General features: G+C 38.5%; 1 protein-coding gene across 2 annotated transcripts in view; it reads left to right on the forward strand.

Moving 5' to 3' along the window:
* The window catches only part of MORC3 (MORC family CW-type zinc finger 3), a 39570-nt gene extending 27955 nt beyond the window's left edge, over nucleotides 1-11615 (forward strand). For both annotated transcript variants that reach the window (XM_036850208.1, XM_036850209.1), the window contains exons 14-17: nucleotides 1766-1932; nucleotides 5026-5914; nucleotides 7224-7378; nucleotides 10133-11615. In XM_036850208.1, coding sequence (XP_036706103.1) covers nucleotides 1766-1932; nucleotides 5026-5914; nucleotides 7224-7378; nucleotides 10133-10286 — 1365 coding nt within the window. In that variant the 3' untranslated portion in view covers nucleotides 10287-11615. The remainder of the gene's footprint in view (nucleotides 1-1765; nucleotides 1933-5025; nucleotides 5915-7223; nucleotides 7379-10132) is intronic.
* Nucleotides 11616-19457: the final 7842 nt, after the last annotated feature.

The following is a 19457-nucleotide window of genomic DNA, read 5'->3' on the forward strand; positions in this document are numbered from 1 at the left end:
AGCTATAGTGTTGACCCTTCAACCATAGTGTACGGTTGATTTACAATATTATATTAGTTTCAGGTGTACAACATAGTGATTCAGAATTTTTACAGATAATACTCCAATAAAAGTTATTACAAAATAATGGCTATAATTTCCTGTGCTGTACAATACGTCCTTGTTGCATTTATTTATTTATTTATGTATTTATGTATGTATGGCTGTGTTGGGCCTTCGTTGCTGTGCGTGGGCTTTCTCTGGTTGCAGTGAGCGGGGGCTACACTTCGTTGCGGTGTGCGGCCTTCTCATTGCAGTGGTTTCTGTTGTTGCAGAGCATGGCCTCTAGGTGCGTGGGCTTCAGTAGTTGCAGCACGTGGGCTCAGTAGTTGTGGCACGTGGGCTCAGTAGTTGTGGCTCGAGGGCTCTAGAGCTCAGGCTCAGTAGTTGTGGCACACAAGCTTAGTTGCTCCGCGGCATGTGGGATCTTCCCTGGCCAGGGCTTGAACCCGTGTCTCCTGCATTAGCAGGCGGATTCTTAACCACTGTGCTACCAGGGAAGTCCATATCTATTTTATACATAGTAGTTTTTATTTCTTAATCTATACCCCTGTCTTTTTTTAAATATATATATTTTATTTTATTTATTTGGTTGGGCCAGGTCTTAGTTGCAGCAGGCGTGCTCCTTAGTTGTGCCTTGCCGGCTCCTTAGTTGTGGCATGCGAACTCTTAGTTGCAGCATGCATTTGGGATCTGGTTCCCTGACCAGGGATCGAACCCAGGTGCCCTGCATCAGGAGCGTGGAGTCTTAACCACTGTGCCACCAGGGAAGTCCTTCCATACCCCCTATCTTTCTTTTTTTTTTTTTTTTAATGTATTTATTATTTATGTATTTATGTCTGTGTTGGTCTTCGTTTCTGTGCGAGGGCTTTCTCTAGTTGCAGCAAGTGGGGGCCACTCTTCATCGCAGTGCGCGGGCCTCTCATTATTGCGGGCTCTCTTGTTGAGGAGCACAGGCTCCAGACGCGCAGGCTCAGCAGTTGTGGCTCATGGGCCCAGTTGCTCTGCGGTATGTGGGATCTTCCCAGACCAGGGCTCGAACCCGTGTCCCCTGCATTGGCAGGCAGATTCTCAGCCACTGCGCCACCAGGGAAGCCCCCGCCCATCTTTCTTAATGCTTAATGGTGTTGAGCTTTTTCTGAGTGTATAAATAGGCAGTTGTACTTCTTGTATCAGAAGTTGTGGTCTGCTGCAGTTGTGTATGTGTGCTTATCATTACATTGAAATGTTTTCATGTATAAAGGCTGAGGGTTTGAGGGTGAGAACAGAACTGGGAGAAAAAGAATAGTGGGCTTACTTTGGTTTTTAAAGGCAGTGTCTTTGTGACTTTATCCTCAATTTCTTTCTCTTAGAAAAATAAGTTTTTATTATATCTCTATACGTTCTATATAGTCCGAGGTCAGCAAATCTTTCAGTAAAAGGCCAGATAGTAAATATTTTAGGCTTTGTGGACCATATACAGTCTCTCTGTCATGTTCTTTCTTTGTTTTGTTGTTTTGTTCATGCCTTTAAAAATGTAAAACCATTCCTAGCTCACTTGCAGGCTGGATTTGGCTCTTTGGCCTGTTGTTTGTCACTCCCTGGTCTGGTATAGCACAAGGAGTTCATGTGGTTAGGATAGTTCTCAGTGCCTTCTGGGATGGGGGAAAGGGGAAAGAATATCTTGTGTTTGGAACATGACACACTTTAAAAATTTCTTTAAGATCAGTTTTTTTGCCTTCAACAGATTCCTGCTGAACTCTTGTTTCCAACAACTCCTGTGTCAAGTCAAAGCTTTCCTCCCATTAAGGAAAATGTTGCAAGAGGACATCTTTCAGAAGTGGCAAATACTTACGCAACGAGACTTATAAATAATCATCGAGGTTCACCCCAGTCTGAACCTGAGAATAACAGGTCAGTGGCTAAAGTGTGTTTTTCCATTTGGGGAATGAATATTAAACAGCCTTTACTTGACACTTCAATGCAGTAATACACTTCTAAGAAAGTGTAGTTTACATGCATGTGAAAAGCCTTAAGGACAAGTTACTTTGCTTTCATTGTCTGAACTTACCCCCACCCCACTTACGTTACCTGTTTAAATCAATTAAAAGAATATTAATTGTTTTTATTGTGGAGATTGATCAAATTGTCACCTCTTTGAAATTCTGTATAGTATGAAAATTCCTGCTTTTAAGATTATCAGTATCTGAGTAAAGAAAAACCTGAAGCAGTTAACAGTACAACGCAGTAATGTCAAATGTGACCCATAAGTTCTTAGCAGAGCCCATGACATGCTGTGTACTTCGGATGAGTGGATGGAGAAGGAAGAGAAGGAAAGGTGTGAGTGATACATGAATTGAACAGTTAGCTCTTTTGACTGGAATGGTCAGGGAAGGCTTTATGATGAGGTGGTACTTCGGTTGGTTCCTGAAATTCTGAAAGCAGTACTCTGCACGGGTGGCCCATTCAACGGGGATAGAATGAACACAGGTGAAAAGGGGTGTGCTGCCAGTGAACTAGGACATTAGACTGACTCCGTCTGATATTTGTTATTGAAAGAGAAACATGGAAACAAGATTCCCTGAAATAGTGAGGCCAGGTGTTCCCAGAGGTTTTGTAGCCTTCATTAAATTCTTAAAAGGATTTTTGAAAATTCAGAAAAGATTAGAAATTGTCTTCACACATATATACATCAGGGAGGGCATGTTTTGAAATAGTTTGCTGTTTATAGCCTACATTTTGAGGTCTTCTTTTGTGGCTGGATTGCTACTTAACTGAGAACATGTGTGAATTTTTTTTTAACTAGTCTCCATAATGTTGGCTTTTCTTCATAAAGATGGTTCCAGACAAAGTAAGAAAAAGTAAAATTTGTAATGTTACAGACGCGATAATGGAATTTAATTTCGGACGTGACTGCCATCAAAATGGAAGAAGAGAAGAGAGTAAAATTTTTCATTAAATTTTTAAAAAATATTTATTTATTTATTTTATTTTTGGCTGTGTCGGGTCTTAGTTGCAGCACGCGGGCTCTTTGCTGCTGTGCGTGGGCTTCTCTCTAGTTGTGGCATGTGGGTTTTCTCTCTTTGTTGTGGTGTGGGCTCCAGAGCACGTGGGCTCTATAGTTTGCAGCACGCAGGCTCTCTAGTTGAGGCACGGGGGCTCAGTAGTCGTGGTGTGTGGGTTTAGTTGCCCCGCGGCATGTGGGATCTTAGTTCCCCGACCAGGGATCGAACCAGCGTCCCCTGCATTGGAAGGAGGATTCTTTACCACTGGACCACCAGGGAAGTCCCCTTCATTAATTTTTAAAGCCTGTATTTATTCTTAAATTCATAGAGCCAAAGTCTGTGGAAAGGTGTACCTAAACTAAGTCTTGAGAGAGACAAATAGGAATTGGCCTGGTAAGAAAAATAATAGGACAACTTCCAATTAAGTGCTTAACTCCATTGATCCCTAGACAGTCTCAGAACTTGGAAGCATTGGGAACTTCTGAAGGTGGAAAATAGGGGTGAGAACAGGAAGCTTGTATGAAAGTTTAAGGAAGGTCTAGTTCCCTAGACCTCTTTCCAGCCTGCGAAGTCCAGCAGTGCTGCTTCTCTTCCTCTGTCAGAAGGGAGGGAGTTTACTTTCTGGAGCAGTTTCTGCTGCTGAAGATGTGGGTGAGCCACTGTTTTGGAAACAGAAGAAGTAAGGGAAAGTTTGAATACTGAATGGCAAGAAATCCCCCTCCCTTCCTTCCCTCACTGGGCTCCCAAGAGAAAAGCTCTAGAAGATGATGACAGCCTGAGCATCCTTCACATGCCCAGACCTCACTGCTTCTAGTCTGAAATAGAAGTATAGCCAAGGATCCCCAGATGTACAAAACTGAAACAAAGGGAGTAGAAGAAACCATGTGAAATTTATTGAGAGGTGGGTAGATGTTTAACAGATAAATCTCCTAGAACGAAAAGATAAATGGTTGGAAGATAGAAAAAAGAAGAGACGACGTACTGGAGGGGCCAACATCTGAATAAGGACATTTCAGAGTGGGAAATCAGAGAACAAAGGGGGGGGGAATAATATAAGAAAGACTTAATTGCCACTAAATACACAGCATAGTGGCTGGAAAAGGTAAGAAATATCTCAGAGAGGAAAAACACAGGCTGTATTCGAAAGATCAGGAATCAGAATGGCAGGAACAATGAATGGTAGATAACAATGGATTGATGCTTTTAAAGTTTTGAGAAAGTAATTCCCAACCTGGAAGTCTATATTTTTCAAGCCAGCAGTGAACTTGAGAGGTGTGAATAAAGGTATTTTCACCATGCAAAATTTCACATTTCTTTATGTCATATGTACCCTTTCTCAAGATTTTATTAGAGATTATGCCCTCTCCATATGAGAGAGTAAGCCTAAGAAAGGGGAAAATCCTTCTTGAGAGATGAGGTCTTAACACATAAGGCCCAAATAGCAAATCAGTACAAATATCCCTCTAAGTGAGGCAAAAAGTAATCAATTGGTGATAAATTCACAGAAAACTAAGCAAATGAAGAAAATGAGGCAATTTTTAATGCAGGGGAAATTGTTTTCCATGAAAGGATAGGGCATGCTGGTTTACTTTGTGGTTCACCTTTGATCACTGAATGTTGATAAAAATTATGATGGGCAAACGGGAATGGCAGTGTCATTCACTGAGCTCTGGAATTCAGAGAGCTGCCCTGGGGTGGGTGGTGGCATTCTGTTCAGACGTGTTACATTGAAATGCCAGAAGACATCAAATGAAGAGATATTTGGCAGTATAAGGATGTGGTACTTTTAAAAAGAGGTCTCAATAGTTGTTTCCTTATCTGTAAAAGGAGAAAATAATCTCTACTTCATTAAATCATTGGGCAGTACTGTGTAATATATCATTTTTAAAAAAAATGAACATGGGCATTTCTTAGAATTTCAAGATAGATTACTTCAAGGTCGTCTATTTTTTCCATATCTACATTTTATAATCTTATATTTCATATATAAAATTTTTTCCAGCCTGAAACGGAGACTCTCTACTCGTTCCTCAATTTTGAATGCAAAGAATCGCAGATTGAGTAATCCAGCATTTGAAAATTCTTATAAAGATGATGATGATGATGAAGATGTCATCATCTTAGAAGAAAACAGTACTCCCAAGCCTGCAGTAGATGATGATATTGAAGTGAAATTGCAACAGAGTCACATGGAGCAAAGCGGTGTTCAGGTGGAGCCTGTGGGTGATAATGAACCGTGTGGCCAGACTAGTTCAACAGGCACCTCATCATCCAGGTGCAATCAGGGAACCACTGCAGCCACCCAGACTGAAGTACCAAGTTTAGTCGTTAAAAAGGAAGAAACTATTGAAGATGAGATAGATGTGAGAAATGACACAGCCAAACTGCCATCCTGTGTGGAAACTGAAGGAAAGACACATGAAACCCAGGAAATCTTTGATAAATCTGCTGGTGATGCTGGTTGCCAATTAAATGAACTAAGAAATGAGCTGCTTCTTGTCACCCAAGAAAAAGAAAATTATAAAAGACAGTGCCACATGTTTACTGACCAAATCAAAGTGTTACAGCAGAGGATTCTGGAAATGAATGACAAATACGTGAAGAAGGAAACTTGCCATCAGTCTACTGAAACTGATGCTGTATTTTTACTTGAAAGTATTAATGGCAAATCTGAAAGTCCAGACCATATGGTATCTCAGTATCGGCAAGCTTTGGAAGAAATAGAAAGGCTGAAAAAACAGTGTAGTGCTTTGCAACATGTAAAGGCTGAATGCAGTCAGTGTTCCAATAGCGAGAGTAAAAGTGAAATGGATGAGATGGTTGTGCAGCTTGATGATGTATTTAGACAGCTGGACAAATGCAGTGTTGAGAGGGACCAGTATAAAAGTGAGGTGAGTTACGTCATTCAGCATAGTGAGAGCCGTGGGAGTCCAGGGGCATCTAAAGCTTAACTGCCAGTTGCTAGATGGGCATAAATCACTTAATCATATTTCCATTTACCGACTCCCCTGGTTCTCAACTGGGAGTGGTCCTTCTGGGGGCATATGGAGATGTGTAGGGCAGTTTCGGTTCTTAAATGTCTTGAAGGGATGGGCATTGTTGGAATTGAATGGGTGGGAACCAGGTCTGGTAAATGTCCTGTGGTGCACAGGACACTGCTCTGCAGTGAGGGCTCGTCCTGCTCATTCCCGCTGAGACGCTCAGTTACTAACATGCCGGGAGTTCTACGTCTGCTATTAATAAGCCTGAAAATAACCACACAGGGTAGATGACAATACCTCATTTTATAGAGGTACCCTGTATTAGTTATGATTAGGTTCCTTTGAAGGTGAAGTAAAACCCCACGTAACAGTAGCAGCTGCACAGTCGTCAGAGACACAGGCTCCTTCTGCATCGTTGCTTTGCTTCTCAACCTGCGCTTGTGGTCTGATATGGCTCTTCAGGTCCAGCCAACATATATCTGCATTCCAGGCAACAGGAAAGAGAAGGGGTGCAGTTTCTGAAAGCTGCTTATATGCCATCTGTCAGAACTTAGTCACCTGGCCAGTGGATGCCTTGGAAATGTAGTCTTTATTTGGGGTTCTTTTACTGAGGAAGGAGGAGCCCCCAGTTCAAATTTGGGTAGCTCCTTTGAAAAATATTTTATGTATTATATTTACATGGTGTTTGAAAGGAGAGTTTCTCTGCTAAAAGGAATTTGGAAACGACAGTATGGTACCGAATTGCCCCTTCTTCCTGGAAATACTGCCGACATAACTGCTCATTCAGACATTCCGCTTGATGTGTTGGCTCAGGAGCTAGATGACAAAATACATAAAAAACTATAAGTTTTCTGTTGTAACTTACTGCTGGTGGGTGTGCAAGAAATGAAAGTCACTATGACCTCAACATAATTTGGGCATTTTTATCTTGGTTTTTCAGTTTTTAGGTCCCATTTGTTTTTAGTCATGCTTTAATTGACATTTTGTATTCTTCTAATATAAAAAGATACAGAGCTGAAACTAAACAAATGAAGCTTTATTTATATAAAGCTATTGTTTTTTGTGTGTGTTTTGTTGGTTTTCTTTTTGGAGGGGGGAGGTGTCCTAATTTTTTGATGGTAATTTTCATCAAGCAGGATTTTGTACATTTCTTAAATTTGCACTTTGACATTAGTATTTTTAAATTGTACAGTTATAAAATTAATTAATTTTTTGTCAGGTTGAATTATTGGAAATGGAAAAATCACAAATCCGTTTGCAGTGTGAAGAACTGAAAACTGAAATCGAACAATTAAAATCTACAAGTCGACAAATCGGAGATGTGTCAACGTCAAGTAACATCGAGGAGTCTGTAAATTATACTGATGGGGAAAGGTAACATGAAATGAGGCATTTGGCTAGGGCTGCAGTTCTGGTTAACATGATACTTATTTGCTAGTGCACATCAAACAGATTGTTCTAGCAAAAGAAGTTATTGGCTGCTGTGATCCCAACATTATGATAGACAGAGATACAAAAGAAGTACATGTCATCATTCTTCCCTTCAAGGAACTAACAATTTTGTGAACTTAAATGAAATAGGAATTTCAAAGGAATTAAGCTCTGATTGGTCAGAGTGGTTTGGAATGTTTTTTGGGAAAAAGTGAAAATTGAGCCAGATATTGAAGGATGGGCTGAATTAGGCAGTGACTAGAAGACAAGGGTCTATTTCATGAAACTTACTTTTTCACCTTGATTTCTTTAATTTCTGTACTTGGCACCATTTCTTTATGGTTTGCTACCTCATTTTACTACATTCCTTCCCCAATTTTAACTTTTAGGAAATCACAAAATTACTAAAAATTGCCATTACAGGTGATTCCTAATTACAGGTGATTAATTAGGAAGAAGTTCTGTGAAAATAAGAAAACAGTAAATGAATGATTATCCTCTCTCAGTAAGATATTAAATGGGCTTGGGGTTCTGACAGTGTTGGTGGTCTGTTGATAACCATTCAAGAGAGAAAAAAAAAAACACACAAAAATAGTCATTAAAAATTGTGCAACTCTTCCTGCTAATATGATAAAACTTGATACCTAAAATGTACTATTGTTGAGAAATAATTTACCATCCTTACTTGACATTAATTATATTATGACTTAGTTTTTTAGCTTAAGGTTTTAAAGGATTTCGTTAAATCTATTCATGGAAATAGAATGAATAGATCAGTGCATATAAGCATGGGGGGGCAAGGGGTCAGAAAAAAAAAATCCCAACTGATGTTTCTGAAAATGGGAACCACAAGCATCTGTGGTGCTTGTAAAAATGCAGATCTTGGACCACAGTGCAGTTTATTAAATTGGAAACTTTTAAACAATCTCCCAGATGATTCACTTGCACACTAAACTTTGAGTAACTGATGATCTTTTAGACCTGTGCTTTCCAAGACAGTATAGCCACATTTGGCCACTGACACTTGAAATCTAGCTAGTTTGAATTGAGATGTGCCTTAAGTATAAAATACATGCTGGATTTTGACGCCCTGGTATGAAAAAATAAATAAATAAATAAAATGCCTCAATATTTTGGTTATATGATGAAGTGATATTTTATATGTAACTAAAATTTATTGTTTCATTTTACTTTTTAATGTGGCTATTTGAATATTTAAAGTTGCATATGGAGCTCACAATATTTCTCTCAGTCCTGTTCTGTGTACTAAAATAGGGATCTGTGGTATGTCCTGTAGAGAGGAGGAATTAGCCAGGACAGTCAAAAGACTTAAAGGATAGGATAGGTCAGAGATGGTTGTAGGGTCATACTGGTCTTTTTTAATTTTTTGTATAGAAATGGGCCTCTGATTGAAGATGAGTGGGAAAGCTTGGACAAAAAACAGCTGGTATGGGGATGATGTTGTAAAATTTTATCAAAGGTCCAATGGAATCTTAACATAAGCTCACAAAAAACATATTTAAAATCACATTTTTATGCGTTGTCAACCCAAGGATGAGCAGCTCGCTCCTTCAGAGATTTCCACCCTAGAAAGATCAGTATCTAAACTAAATGTAGACTTCTTATATTTTGGGAGGGGGCAGAACAAAAACAACTGTGACATCCTCTTGACCCAGGCGTCTCAATCTTCGACGCAAAGACTGCTTGCTGTGTAGTTGTAGAAATTTGAAGTCTAGAATGTGGATATTCAGATAGATACAGTATAGAAAACGGAAGGAATGATAATGATAATTTAATCCAGGGTTTCTCAGTGTTTATAATAAATGCATAGTAAAACGGATAGTTAGTGAACTTTAGCATGTGATAGGTTCAGAGAAATCCTGCATTTTATTTTTTTAAAAGGCTTTTTTTTTTTTTAATATTTATTTATTTGGTTGCACTGGGCCTTTGTTGCAGCAAGTGGGCTCCTTAGTTGCTGCTCCAGGGCTCCTCAGTTGCAGCTCGCTGGCTCCTTAGTTGCGGCATGCATGTGGGATCTAGTTCCCTGAGCAGGGTTTGAACCCAGGCCCCCTGCATTGGGAGTGCAGAGTCCTATCCACTGCGCCACCAGGGAAGTCCCAGAAATCCTGCATTTTAAAAAGTCTTTTTTACCATTATTTAACCCAAAGTTGTATAAGCTTATTTGACCACAGGACCATTTCTTTTTCCTTTTATATCTCATAGAACATGTTTTAGGGAACAATTCAATTTACTTTGCTCAAAAGGAAGCTGAAATTCAAAGTGACACATTCTTATTCTTAGACCAGTGTTCTCACTAGTGTATCATTATTGTTTTCCAGGTGATAACAAGATTTTCAATTGTAAATAACATCTTGTAATTTATGTATTTTACCAGTTCATCTTTTCTCCAGTCTTGAATTAAAATTGTATTAGTTGGAACCAAACAGAGCTGCTAGTGTTATGAAACACTCTACTTACCAACAGATAAATATTATAGTTAGTTATTAAATTATGAATTATTAAGTTAAATGAATTGTTAAATCTAGTTCTCTTGAGGAAGTTTTGCTTTTCATTTAGTTTGTATATCATTCTACAGAGATTCCATTTTAATGTTTCCCTTAAATTTTAAGGCCTACCTGAATATTAAACTGTATTGTTATAATGTTCGTCTAATAGGTGTAATGTTTGTATTTGCAGCCTCAAACTTCGATCTCTTCGAGTTAACGTAGGACAGCTCCTGGCCATGATTGTACCTGATCTCGATCTTCAGCAAGTGAATTATGATGTTGATGTAGTTGATGAGATCTTAGGACAAGTTGTCGAGCAAATGAGTGAAATCAGTAGTACTTAAAGTGTATTTTATGTGAGATAATAAAATATATTTGCTTCGTCTTTCTGGTTGTATAGCTTTCAAAATTTAAGCAACTTTGTTATAGATATGATATGGAACAGACTGAAGAACCATAATCTTTTCTGTATTCTATGCATTCAAGTGTGGACACAAATATTGTGGACACATTATCACACCTTTTGAAATGCCTGTGAATCATTGGTATTGAGCAGCTACATAGCTATCTCATGATTCTGCTTTGAAATGTAAATATTTATAATTAAGTCACACATATTTTTTTATTACCCTAGAGGACTCAAGTGTTTTTCACCAAGAGGTTTTCAGGTTGCCCCTAACCTTTGTGCAGTCTTTTCTGGTTCCCCAAAATGTACTTTTCTCTGACTTGAGGGCTGTGCCATAATAAAATGGAAATGTTACCTTTGATTTTCTTACAGAGAAGTTTAAAACAGGATTTTTAAAAATGGAATAACACTCCTGATAAGTTGTAAGTAATTGAGCATTAATGTTTCTTTTCTATAAATTCTTATCTCCTGAAATATTTTATTCATGAAAATAAAGTAAGCGGCAACTCCATCCATTTTGCCAGGATTTTTTTTTGTGTGCTGAGATTGCAGATCATGGTTATTAAACACAAAGTGTTTTTACAGAAAAAAATAATGATTTTTAGTATAAAAATATTAAATGCCCCACCACATTTACTTTGAAGCCCATTTTTGGCTGCTTAGTCCGCATGGAGTGGGCACAATAATTGTTCAATATTTCTTTTTGTGAAATTTCCTGTACAGCCTTTTGTAGGATTACTACAGGTTAATATGAGTTGAGGAAGACAATCTTTCTCCAACAGTACTGCATACCTTTTATTATATTACATACCTAAGTGTTTATATCCTGGGGTTAAGCAACAAACAACCTAGGATTATAGTATTACATGCCATAAAAATTATGCTTTACTGGTCCGTGTTTTGTGCAATTATAAAGAGATGGCTTTCTATTAAGTATAACTGTATATATAATTAAGAATCATATTTTCCACAACTAAAATGTGCATTATTTTTTTCAAAGTTTTATCATTGCTATTTATTTTTACTTTTGTTTCTGAACATTGAATACATGTTCCTTTTGTATGCTTAATTACATGTCTGTCTTGTACAATATTAAATTTTTACTGTACATTAACTACTAGAAAAAGCAAATAAATGAAATTTTTATTTGCTTGATAAAGTAATTGAAAGTGTATTTTTGGTATGAAGCTGGTTTTCTGTCACAGTTGTATCTGCTCAAATTTTAAAATATCTTGTAATAAAATAAAAATATATATGATGGCTCACACTTCAGATACTACTTTTAAGGAATTCTGTATTCAAGTTATATTTTGAAAAGTAAGATTGTGTGTTAAGACCCTCAAGTTGAGCTCATTTTACTATATTTATTAGAAGTTATATTTAGAAGATATAACTTCTAAAATTTAGAAGTTATATTTACTTCCATTAAGGCTCCAAGACTGGGCTTACCTTGAGAGTGTGTGCGTGCATTTTACACTCAAACTTTATTTGTGTAAGTCATTTAATCTAAAGAAACCTTGCCTAAATGATAGCAGCTGTGTATAGCATGTCTAAGTTTGTGAATATTTATGTAGCACTTATTTCTGGAATTTGCTATTTTTCCCTTCCTTTTGGTCAGCTATATTCTTGCAAAAATACATATTTTATATGGCTGTTAACTGGCTTAATGGCAAAGTTAATCATAGAACTAGAGAAACTTGCTTGCTAAATCGATTCTTTGGAAATACTTACCTAATATTCACTTTTTAAGAAAATATTGCCAAGATATGACTTTGTGGCTAGCAAATTTAACAGAAGAACGTACATGGGCTTTCATGTCATCTGTTGAGGTAGCGATACCTATCTTTTTTTGTTAAGTTAAATTTGTTCAAAGGCTAGTGTGGGGGAGGATAGTGTGGCTTAAACTAATTATTTAAAACTTAAAAACAATGTGAGGACGTAAACCAGAATAGTCCACAGTCCCTACAAACAGGACCTCAGCCAAGACCACAAAATCAGTAAAAGCTAATTTTCACACAGCAGGAGAGGCGTGGCATATGGATGTGGCCTTTATTTGGGCCTCAAGTTCCTAATGTGGGCAGGAGGTGCTGGTGACTCTGCCCATGGTCTCAGACACTTGATTCCTGCTATCATACAGCCCATTAGGTTGTTATTTGTCATGGAGGAATAATTAAAGTGATATGTACTGATGGTTCTTAACACTCACTGGCTGCATTTTAGAATCACTTGGGCGGTTCTTAGGAATCCCAGTGTGAGGATGCACCTCGTACTAATTAAGAGTTTTGGGGGTTGGACCAAACTGTCAGGCTTCTTTAAGGCCTCCCAGCGCACCGTCAGAGCTGAGAGCTATTGATCTATACCCTCCAGTGATGAATTTTGTAAGTGTTGAACTCAAGTGGTTCCTGAAACAAACTCAGGATCTGCATGACCACTTTCTCACTAGGGTAAGCAAGGACAGGGAGAGGGAAGCAGAGTTGATGCCCAAGTTAGAAATGTAAATACAACAGAATGGTATAAAGTGAAAGGTGTTTTCTTGTGTCCTTCCAGAAAATATTAGCTGCATACATACACACATTCATATATATATGCATTCAGTTTATATTAAATTTTGTATCTTTATATTTGATTATATATTTGTATCAAATCTACACAGGTATCACACCATATAATTGGTAACATTTCCATATTACTCTTTTGAACAGCTTTAGTAGCATTTTATGACATGAATATGCTCCCAGCCCTCATTTATTTCTTGTCTTTTGATATTACTACAAAAAATGCTGCTGTGAAAATACACACCACACATACTTTTTAAAGCATATCCAGAATGTAAATACCTTGTAGTGAACACTGATAGGTCAAAGAGTGTATGCCGTGTTTATCTTAATAAATGTCGCCATCCAAAAATGGTTGCGAGTATTTATACTCCTATGACAAATAGATGTATGAGTGTGTTTTTTCCTATCTCCATCAAACTTACTGATATGTGGGAAAATGGCAGCTTGCACTTCTTTGTCTCAGGTTGAACATGTTTTCATATGTTTTATTGGCCATTTTAATTCCTTTTTCTGAGTACCCTGTCATATTCTCTGCCTATTCTTTTCTGTTGGGTTCTTTGGTTTATTGCTTTGAAGAAGCTAAATGCCTGTTAATGTGGCCACACGCACTACCCAGACAACTCCTAGCTTTCAGAAGTTGGTTCAGTCTTACTTTGCACAGTGTCACATAGACTCATTGGAATGGAGTGAGAGACCCACTGGATTCGTGTCTTTTTATATGAGGCTGCCCCTTGAACAACTTGGGGCTTGTGGGTTCCGACCCCCATTTAGTCAAGAATCCACGTATAACTTTTGACTCCCCCAAAGTTATAATAACTGTTGACCGGAAGCCTTACAACAATGAACAGTCAATTAACATGTTTTGTCTATGTTACAGGTATCATTTACTGTATTCCTAGAATGAAGTAAGCTAGAGAAAAATTGTTAGAGAATCATAAGGAAAATGCAGTACTGTACTGCCAAATTCGTCGTCTGTTTACAAGATGGACCATCTCAGTATGTACATCTGTATTGTCTTAAATGATAGACAACACTAGATGTTATGTGTACCCATTGAAAATGAAAAGGTAATGTGAAAAAGAAATTCATTTATTTATAGGTATAATGATTCATGCATTGGTAATGAAGAAGCAGCAAGGAATATGATTGCTTTTTGGTAGCCTAGTGTAATCAATACAATTGCTTCACGGTTGCCTAGCCTATACACTAATCGTTATAAAATTTTTTAAAATTTATTTTTGGCTGCATTGGGTCTTCGTTGCTGCGGGCGGGCTTTCCCTAGTTGTGGCGAGCAGGAGTTACTCTTGGTTGCGGTGTGCAGGCTTCTCACTGCGGGCTTCTCTTGTTGCGGAGCACAGGCTCTAGGCACGCGGGTTTCAGTAGCTGTGGCTCACAGACTCTAGCGTGCAGGTTCAGTAGTGGTGCACGGGCTTAGTTGCCCTGCGGCATGTGGGTTCTTCCCGGACCAGGGCTCAAACGCATGTTCCCTGCATTGGCAGGCGGATTATTAACCACTGCGCCACCAGGGAAGCCCGTTATAAATTTTTTTTTTTTGGCTATGTTGGTTCTTTGTTGCAGCGTGCGGGCTTCTCTCTAGCTGTGGTGTGTGGGTTTTCTCTTCTGTAGTTGTGGCGCATGGACTCTGTAGTTTGCAGCATGCAGGCTCTAGTTGAGGTGTGTGAGCTCAGTAGTTGTGGCATGCTGGCTTAGTTGCCCCGTGGCATGTGGGATCTTAGTTCCCTGACCAGGGATCGAACCCATGTCCCCTGCATTGCAAGGCGGATTCTTTACCACTGGACCACCAGGGAAGTCCCTAAAGTTACATGCTTAATACAGTATTGGAAACATTACATTTTTTTAAAAACCTCTTACCTGTGTAGATATGCAGTTTCTCCAGTTACGAGAGAAGCATACTGTATGGTAATGTAATCCTTTGAAAGCAAAGTTATAAAACAGGAAACTTACATTAATTTTATATTAAGTATCACTCACCTTATACCTATGTAAGGATAGACTAGTATCTACATATATTCTATGCATTCATGATATACCTAAATTTTTCTTATGTTTGTTTATTACATGAAATCGTGCATTTTATTATATATATATATTTTGAAGTATAAATGATTTACAATGTCATGTTTCAGGTGTACAGCACAGTGATTCAGTTATATATATTTTTTCAGATTCTTTTCACTTATAGGTTATTACAAAATATTACTATAGCTCCCTGTGCTATACAGTAGGTCCTTGTTGGTTATCCATTTTATATATAGCAGTGTGTATATGTTGATGCCAATCACCTAATTTAACCCTCCCCCCAGCTTTTTCTTAAATTTTTAGATATTTCTAGGTTATGCACTTCATCTGCATTTTTATTTTTTTTATTATTTTTATTTATTTATTTATTTTTGGCTGCATTGAGTCTTCGTTGCTGCACGCAGTCTTTCTCTAGTCGTGGCGAGCAGGGGCTACTCTTCGTTGCCGTGCATGGGTTTCTCATTGAGGTGCCTTCTCCTGTTGCAGAGCACGGGTCTAGGCGCACAGGCTTCAGTAGTTGTGGCTCGCGGGCTCTAGAACACAGGCTCAGTAGTTGTTGTGCACGGGCTTAGTTGCTCTGCGGCATGTGGGATCTTCCCAGACCAGGGCTCGAACCCGTGTCCCCTACATTGGCAGGCGGATTCTTAACCACTGCGCCACCAGGGAAGCCCTTATCTGCATTTTTAAATTGTAATCTCCCCTCAAGTTTCCAATGTATTGAAAAAAATCCGCATATAAGTGAACCCATCCAGTTCAAACCCGTGTTGTTGAAGGGTCAACTGTATTTGTCTTTTTGTTTTTTTATAGATTTATTTTATTTATTTATTTTTGGCTGCGTTGGGTCTTCATTGCTGCACGCGGGCTTTCTCTAGTTGCGGTGAGCAGGGGCTACTCTTCGTTGCGGTGCGCGGGCTTCTCATTGCAGTGGCTTCTCTTTTTGCGGAGCACGGGCTCTAAGCATGGGGGCTTCAGTAGTTGTGGCTCACGGGCTCTAGAGCACAGGCTCAGTAGTTGTGGCGTACAGGCTTAGCTGCTCCGTGGCATGTGGGATCTTCCCGGACCAGGGCTCGAACCCGCGTCCCCTGCGTTGGCAGGTGGATTCCTAATCACTGTGCCACCAGGGAGGTCCCTGTATTTGTCTTTGGGACATTGGTCACAGCTCACAAAAAGAATGCCATTAATATCCATCCACTTGGCATAGAGGAAAATATATATGCATTGCTTTTTTAGCATTAATTTTGTGATCATGAAGGTAATTTACATATACTGGCCTCTAGGGAGAAAGTCAAGACCTGTGAAGACAAGTCTTGGTAAATTCAAGCCATTCAAATGCAGGTGAAGTTTTTAGGTGAGTGTGGTCATAGAGAATGAATTAACCATTATAAAACTGGAGTGTGAGTCACAAGTAAATTTCCTACACAGGCATTCTAATAAGAATGGGCTGAGTAAATACAGTTACCTGTTTCAAACATGTAAAACAAGTTTAACCTCAAGGTTCAGTATTAATTTCTTGCAAAGCACTCAGGACTCATTATGGTAATGATATATAGAATAGACTCAAAAGAACTTTTTACCCCAACTTGGCTAATATTTAGGTTATGAGTGTCCTCAATTATGTAAATATTATCCAGAGTTCAGCTGTATCTTCATAGCAAAGTGTGATGGTGCTTTATATGCACAACGTACATGAGTCATCAGTCTCCCTCATTCCTGTTAAATGCTGTTGAAAACTGTGGCCTGTATTTTGAACTGTGTGGCCTGTGTTTTGAAAGTTTGTACTGTGATCCGAAGCAGGGCTGACTGGAAGTAATTTGATGTGGGCTTCTCATTTTCTTTTTTCTGGATAGGCAGTTGTCCCATGTTTTTGCGATTCCCTTGGTGGAGTATCTGTGAAACTGTGGTGTTCATGCAGACATCTGAGACGCTAGAAAGCGCTCTTCCCAACTTGCTGTGTGACTTTACAGTGTGAGTTGTCTAACCAGCTGACAGCCAGAGAAGAGACGCAGTCTGACATAACTAACTATACCTGTTACCTCTTTTCCTGGGCAGAGAATTACAGGGGTCTAGGACAATAATAAAAATCATTACATATTATTATAATACTTACATATAATTATGTTATATAAAGTATATGATAATAGTGTTATACACCATATTCACCGTCATCACTTTAACCAGTAGTTTCTCATTTCCCACTAATTTACTGTGTTCTTAGATTGATTTTTTTCAGTTTCAGATATTTTAAGCTCTATAAAGGGAATTTTTTTTTAACTTTCTTTTTTTAAAAAAATTTTTTGGCACAGCAGGTGGCTTGCGGGATCTTAGTTTCCCGACTGGGGATTGAACCGGGACCCCCAGCAGTGGAAGCTTGGAGTCCTAACCACTGGACAGCCAGGGAATTCCCTCTATAACAGGAATTTTCAATTGCATACAAAAGTAGAGAAACTGTTCACTGCAGCACTATTAACAATAGCCAGGACATGGAAGCAACCTAAATGTCCATCAACAGAGGAATGGATAAAGAAGATGTGGTACATATATACTGTGGAATATTACTCAGCCATAAAAAAGAACGAAATAATGCCATTTGCAGCAACATGGATGGACCTAGAGATTGTCATACTGAGTGAAGTAAGTCAGAGAGAGACATATCATATGATATTGCTTATATGTGGAATCTACAAAAGGGTACAAATGAACTTATGTACAAAACAGAAATAGAGATACAAATGCAGAAAACAAACATGGTTACCAGGGGGTAAAGTGGCAGCGGGGAGGGATAAATTGGGAGATTGGGAGTGACATATACACACTACCATATATAAAATAGATAACTAATAAGGACCTACTGTATAGAACAGGGAACTCTATTCAATACTCTGTAATGGCCTATATGGGAGAAAAATCTAAAAAAGTGGATATATCTATAACTGATTCACTTTGCTGTACACCTGAAACTAACATAACATTGTAAACCAACTGTGCTCCAATAAAATTTTTTTTAAAAAATAGAGAAACTATTATAATGAACTCATGTGTACCCATCACTCAGCTTCAACAATTTCCAACTCATGGTCAATCTTGTCTTATCTATATCCCCATTAACTTATCCCTCCGGTAATATTTTTGTGTGTGTGTGTTGTAAATATTAACTCATTAATTTTTTTATTGTGGAAATATATACATTACATAAAATTTATCATTTTAGCATTTTTAAGTGTATGATTCAGTGGCATTAAGTACATTCACATTGTTGGGCAACTATCACCACTATCCATTTCCAGAACTTTTTCATCATCTCAAATAAACTCTATCCACTAAACAATAACTCCTCATTCCCACCTGCCCCCCTGGTGGCCTCTACTTTCTGTCTCTACGAATTTGCTTATTCTAGGTACCTCATATAAGTGGAATCATAACATATTTGTTCTTTTTATTTTTAATTTATTTATTTTGGTTGTGTTGGTTCTTTGTTGCTGCGTGCGGGCTTTCTCTAGGTGCAGCGAGTGGGGGCTACTCACTGTGGTGGCTTCTTTTGTTGTGGAGCACAGGCTCTTGGCACGCGGGCTTCAGTAGTTGTAGCTCGCAGGCTCTAGAGCGCAGGCTCAGTAGTTCTGGTGCACAGGACTAGTTCCTCCGCGGCATGTGGGATCTTCCCAGACCAGGGCTCGAACCCATATCCCCTGCATTGGCAGGCAGATTCTTAACCACTGCGCCACCAGGAAAGTCCCCATATTTGTTCTTTTGTGTCTGGCTTATTTCACTTTGCATAATGTTTTTAAGGTTCATCCATCTTGTTGCATATATCAGTTTCATTCCATTTTAAGGCTGAATGATATTCCATTGTATGTATGTACCATATTTCATTTATCCATTCATCCGTCCATGGACATTTAGTTTGGTTCCACTTTTTGCTATTAATGCTGCTATGAACACTGTTGTATAAATATCTAATTGCGTCCTTGCTTTTACTTTTAATTCTTTTTGGTACATACCTAGGAGTGGGATTTTCCTTTTTTTTTTTTTTCTCTTATGTGTGCTTTTCAAACAATCAGATTATCTACAGTACATATTAGTCATTCCCAGTCCAAGTTCTCGAAATCCTAGCCATGACTCGAGAGAACATCTAAAAACTACATATCTGGATTACATTATCCTAGCTTTCTGTAGAAAACAGGCTTAAGGAGCCTCCTGTCATGTTTGTCAACATGAGACATCCATCTGTAGACAATTTCTATACCTTTCTTGAAACCAGCTACAAGCATCAACCAGCATTTATATAAGAATCCATGTCAATTCTTTTTCCTAAAAATGCTGAAAGAAAAATTTTTTTAAAAAGCCAGGAAGAATTGGCTCCTCAGATGAACCTGTATGTTCCTTTGATCAATTAAGGCTATGCATCACAAGGGATTTTTTTCCTGGCCTCTGGGAAACTCACAGATAAAATGTCACATTTGGAAAATTATCCCATTTCAAAAGGCCTGCTGCATCTATTTCTGCCTTCTGATTTA

The sequence above is a fragment of the Balaenoptera musculus genome, chromosome 4, assembly GCF_009873245.2.
Source record: "Balaenoptera musculus isolate JJ_BM4_2016_0621 chromosome 4, mBalMus1.pri.v3, whole genome shotgun sequence".
NCBI classification, from domain to species: Eukaryota; Metazoa; Chordata; class Mammalia; order Artiodactyla; family Balaenopteridae; genus Balaenoptera; species Balaenoptera musculus.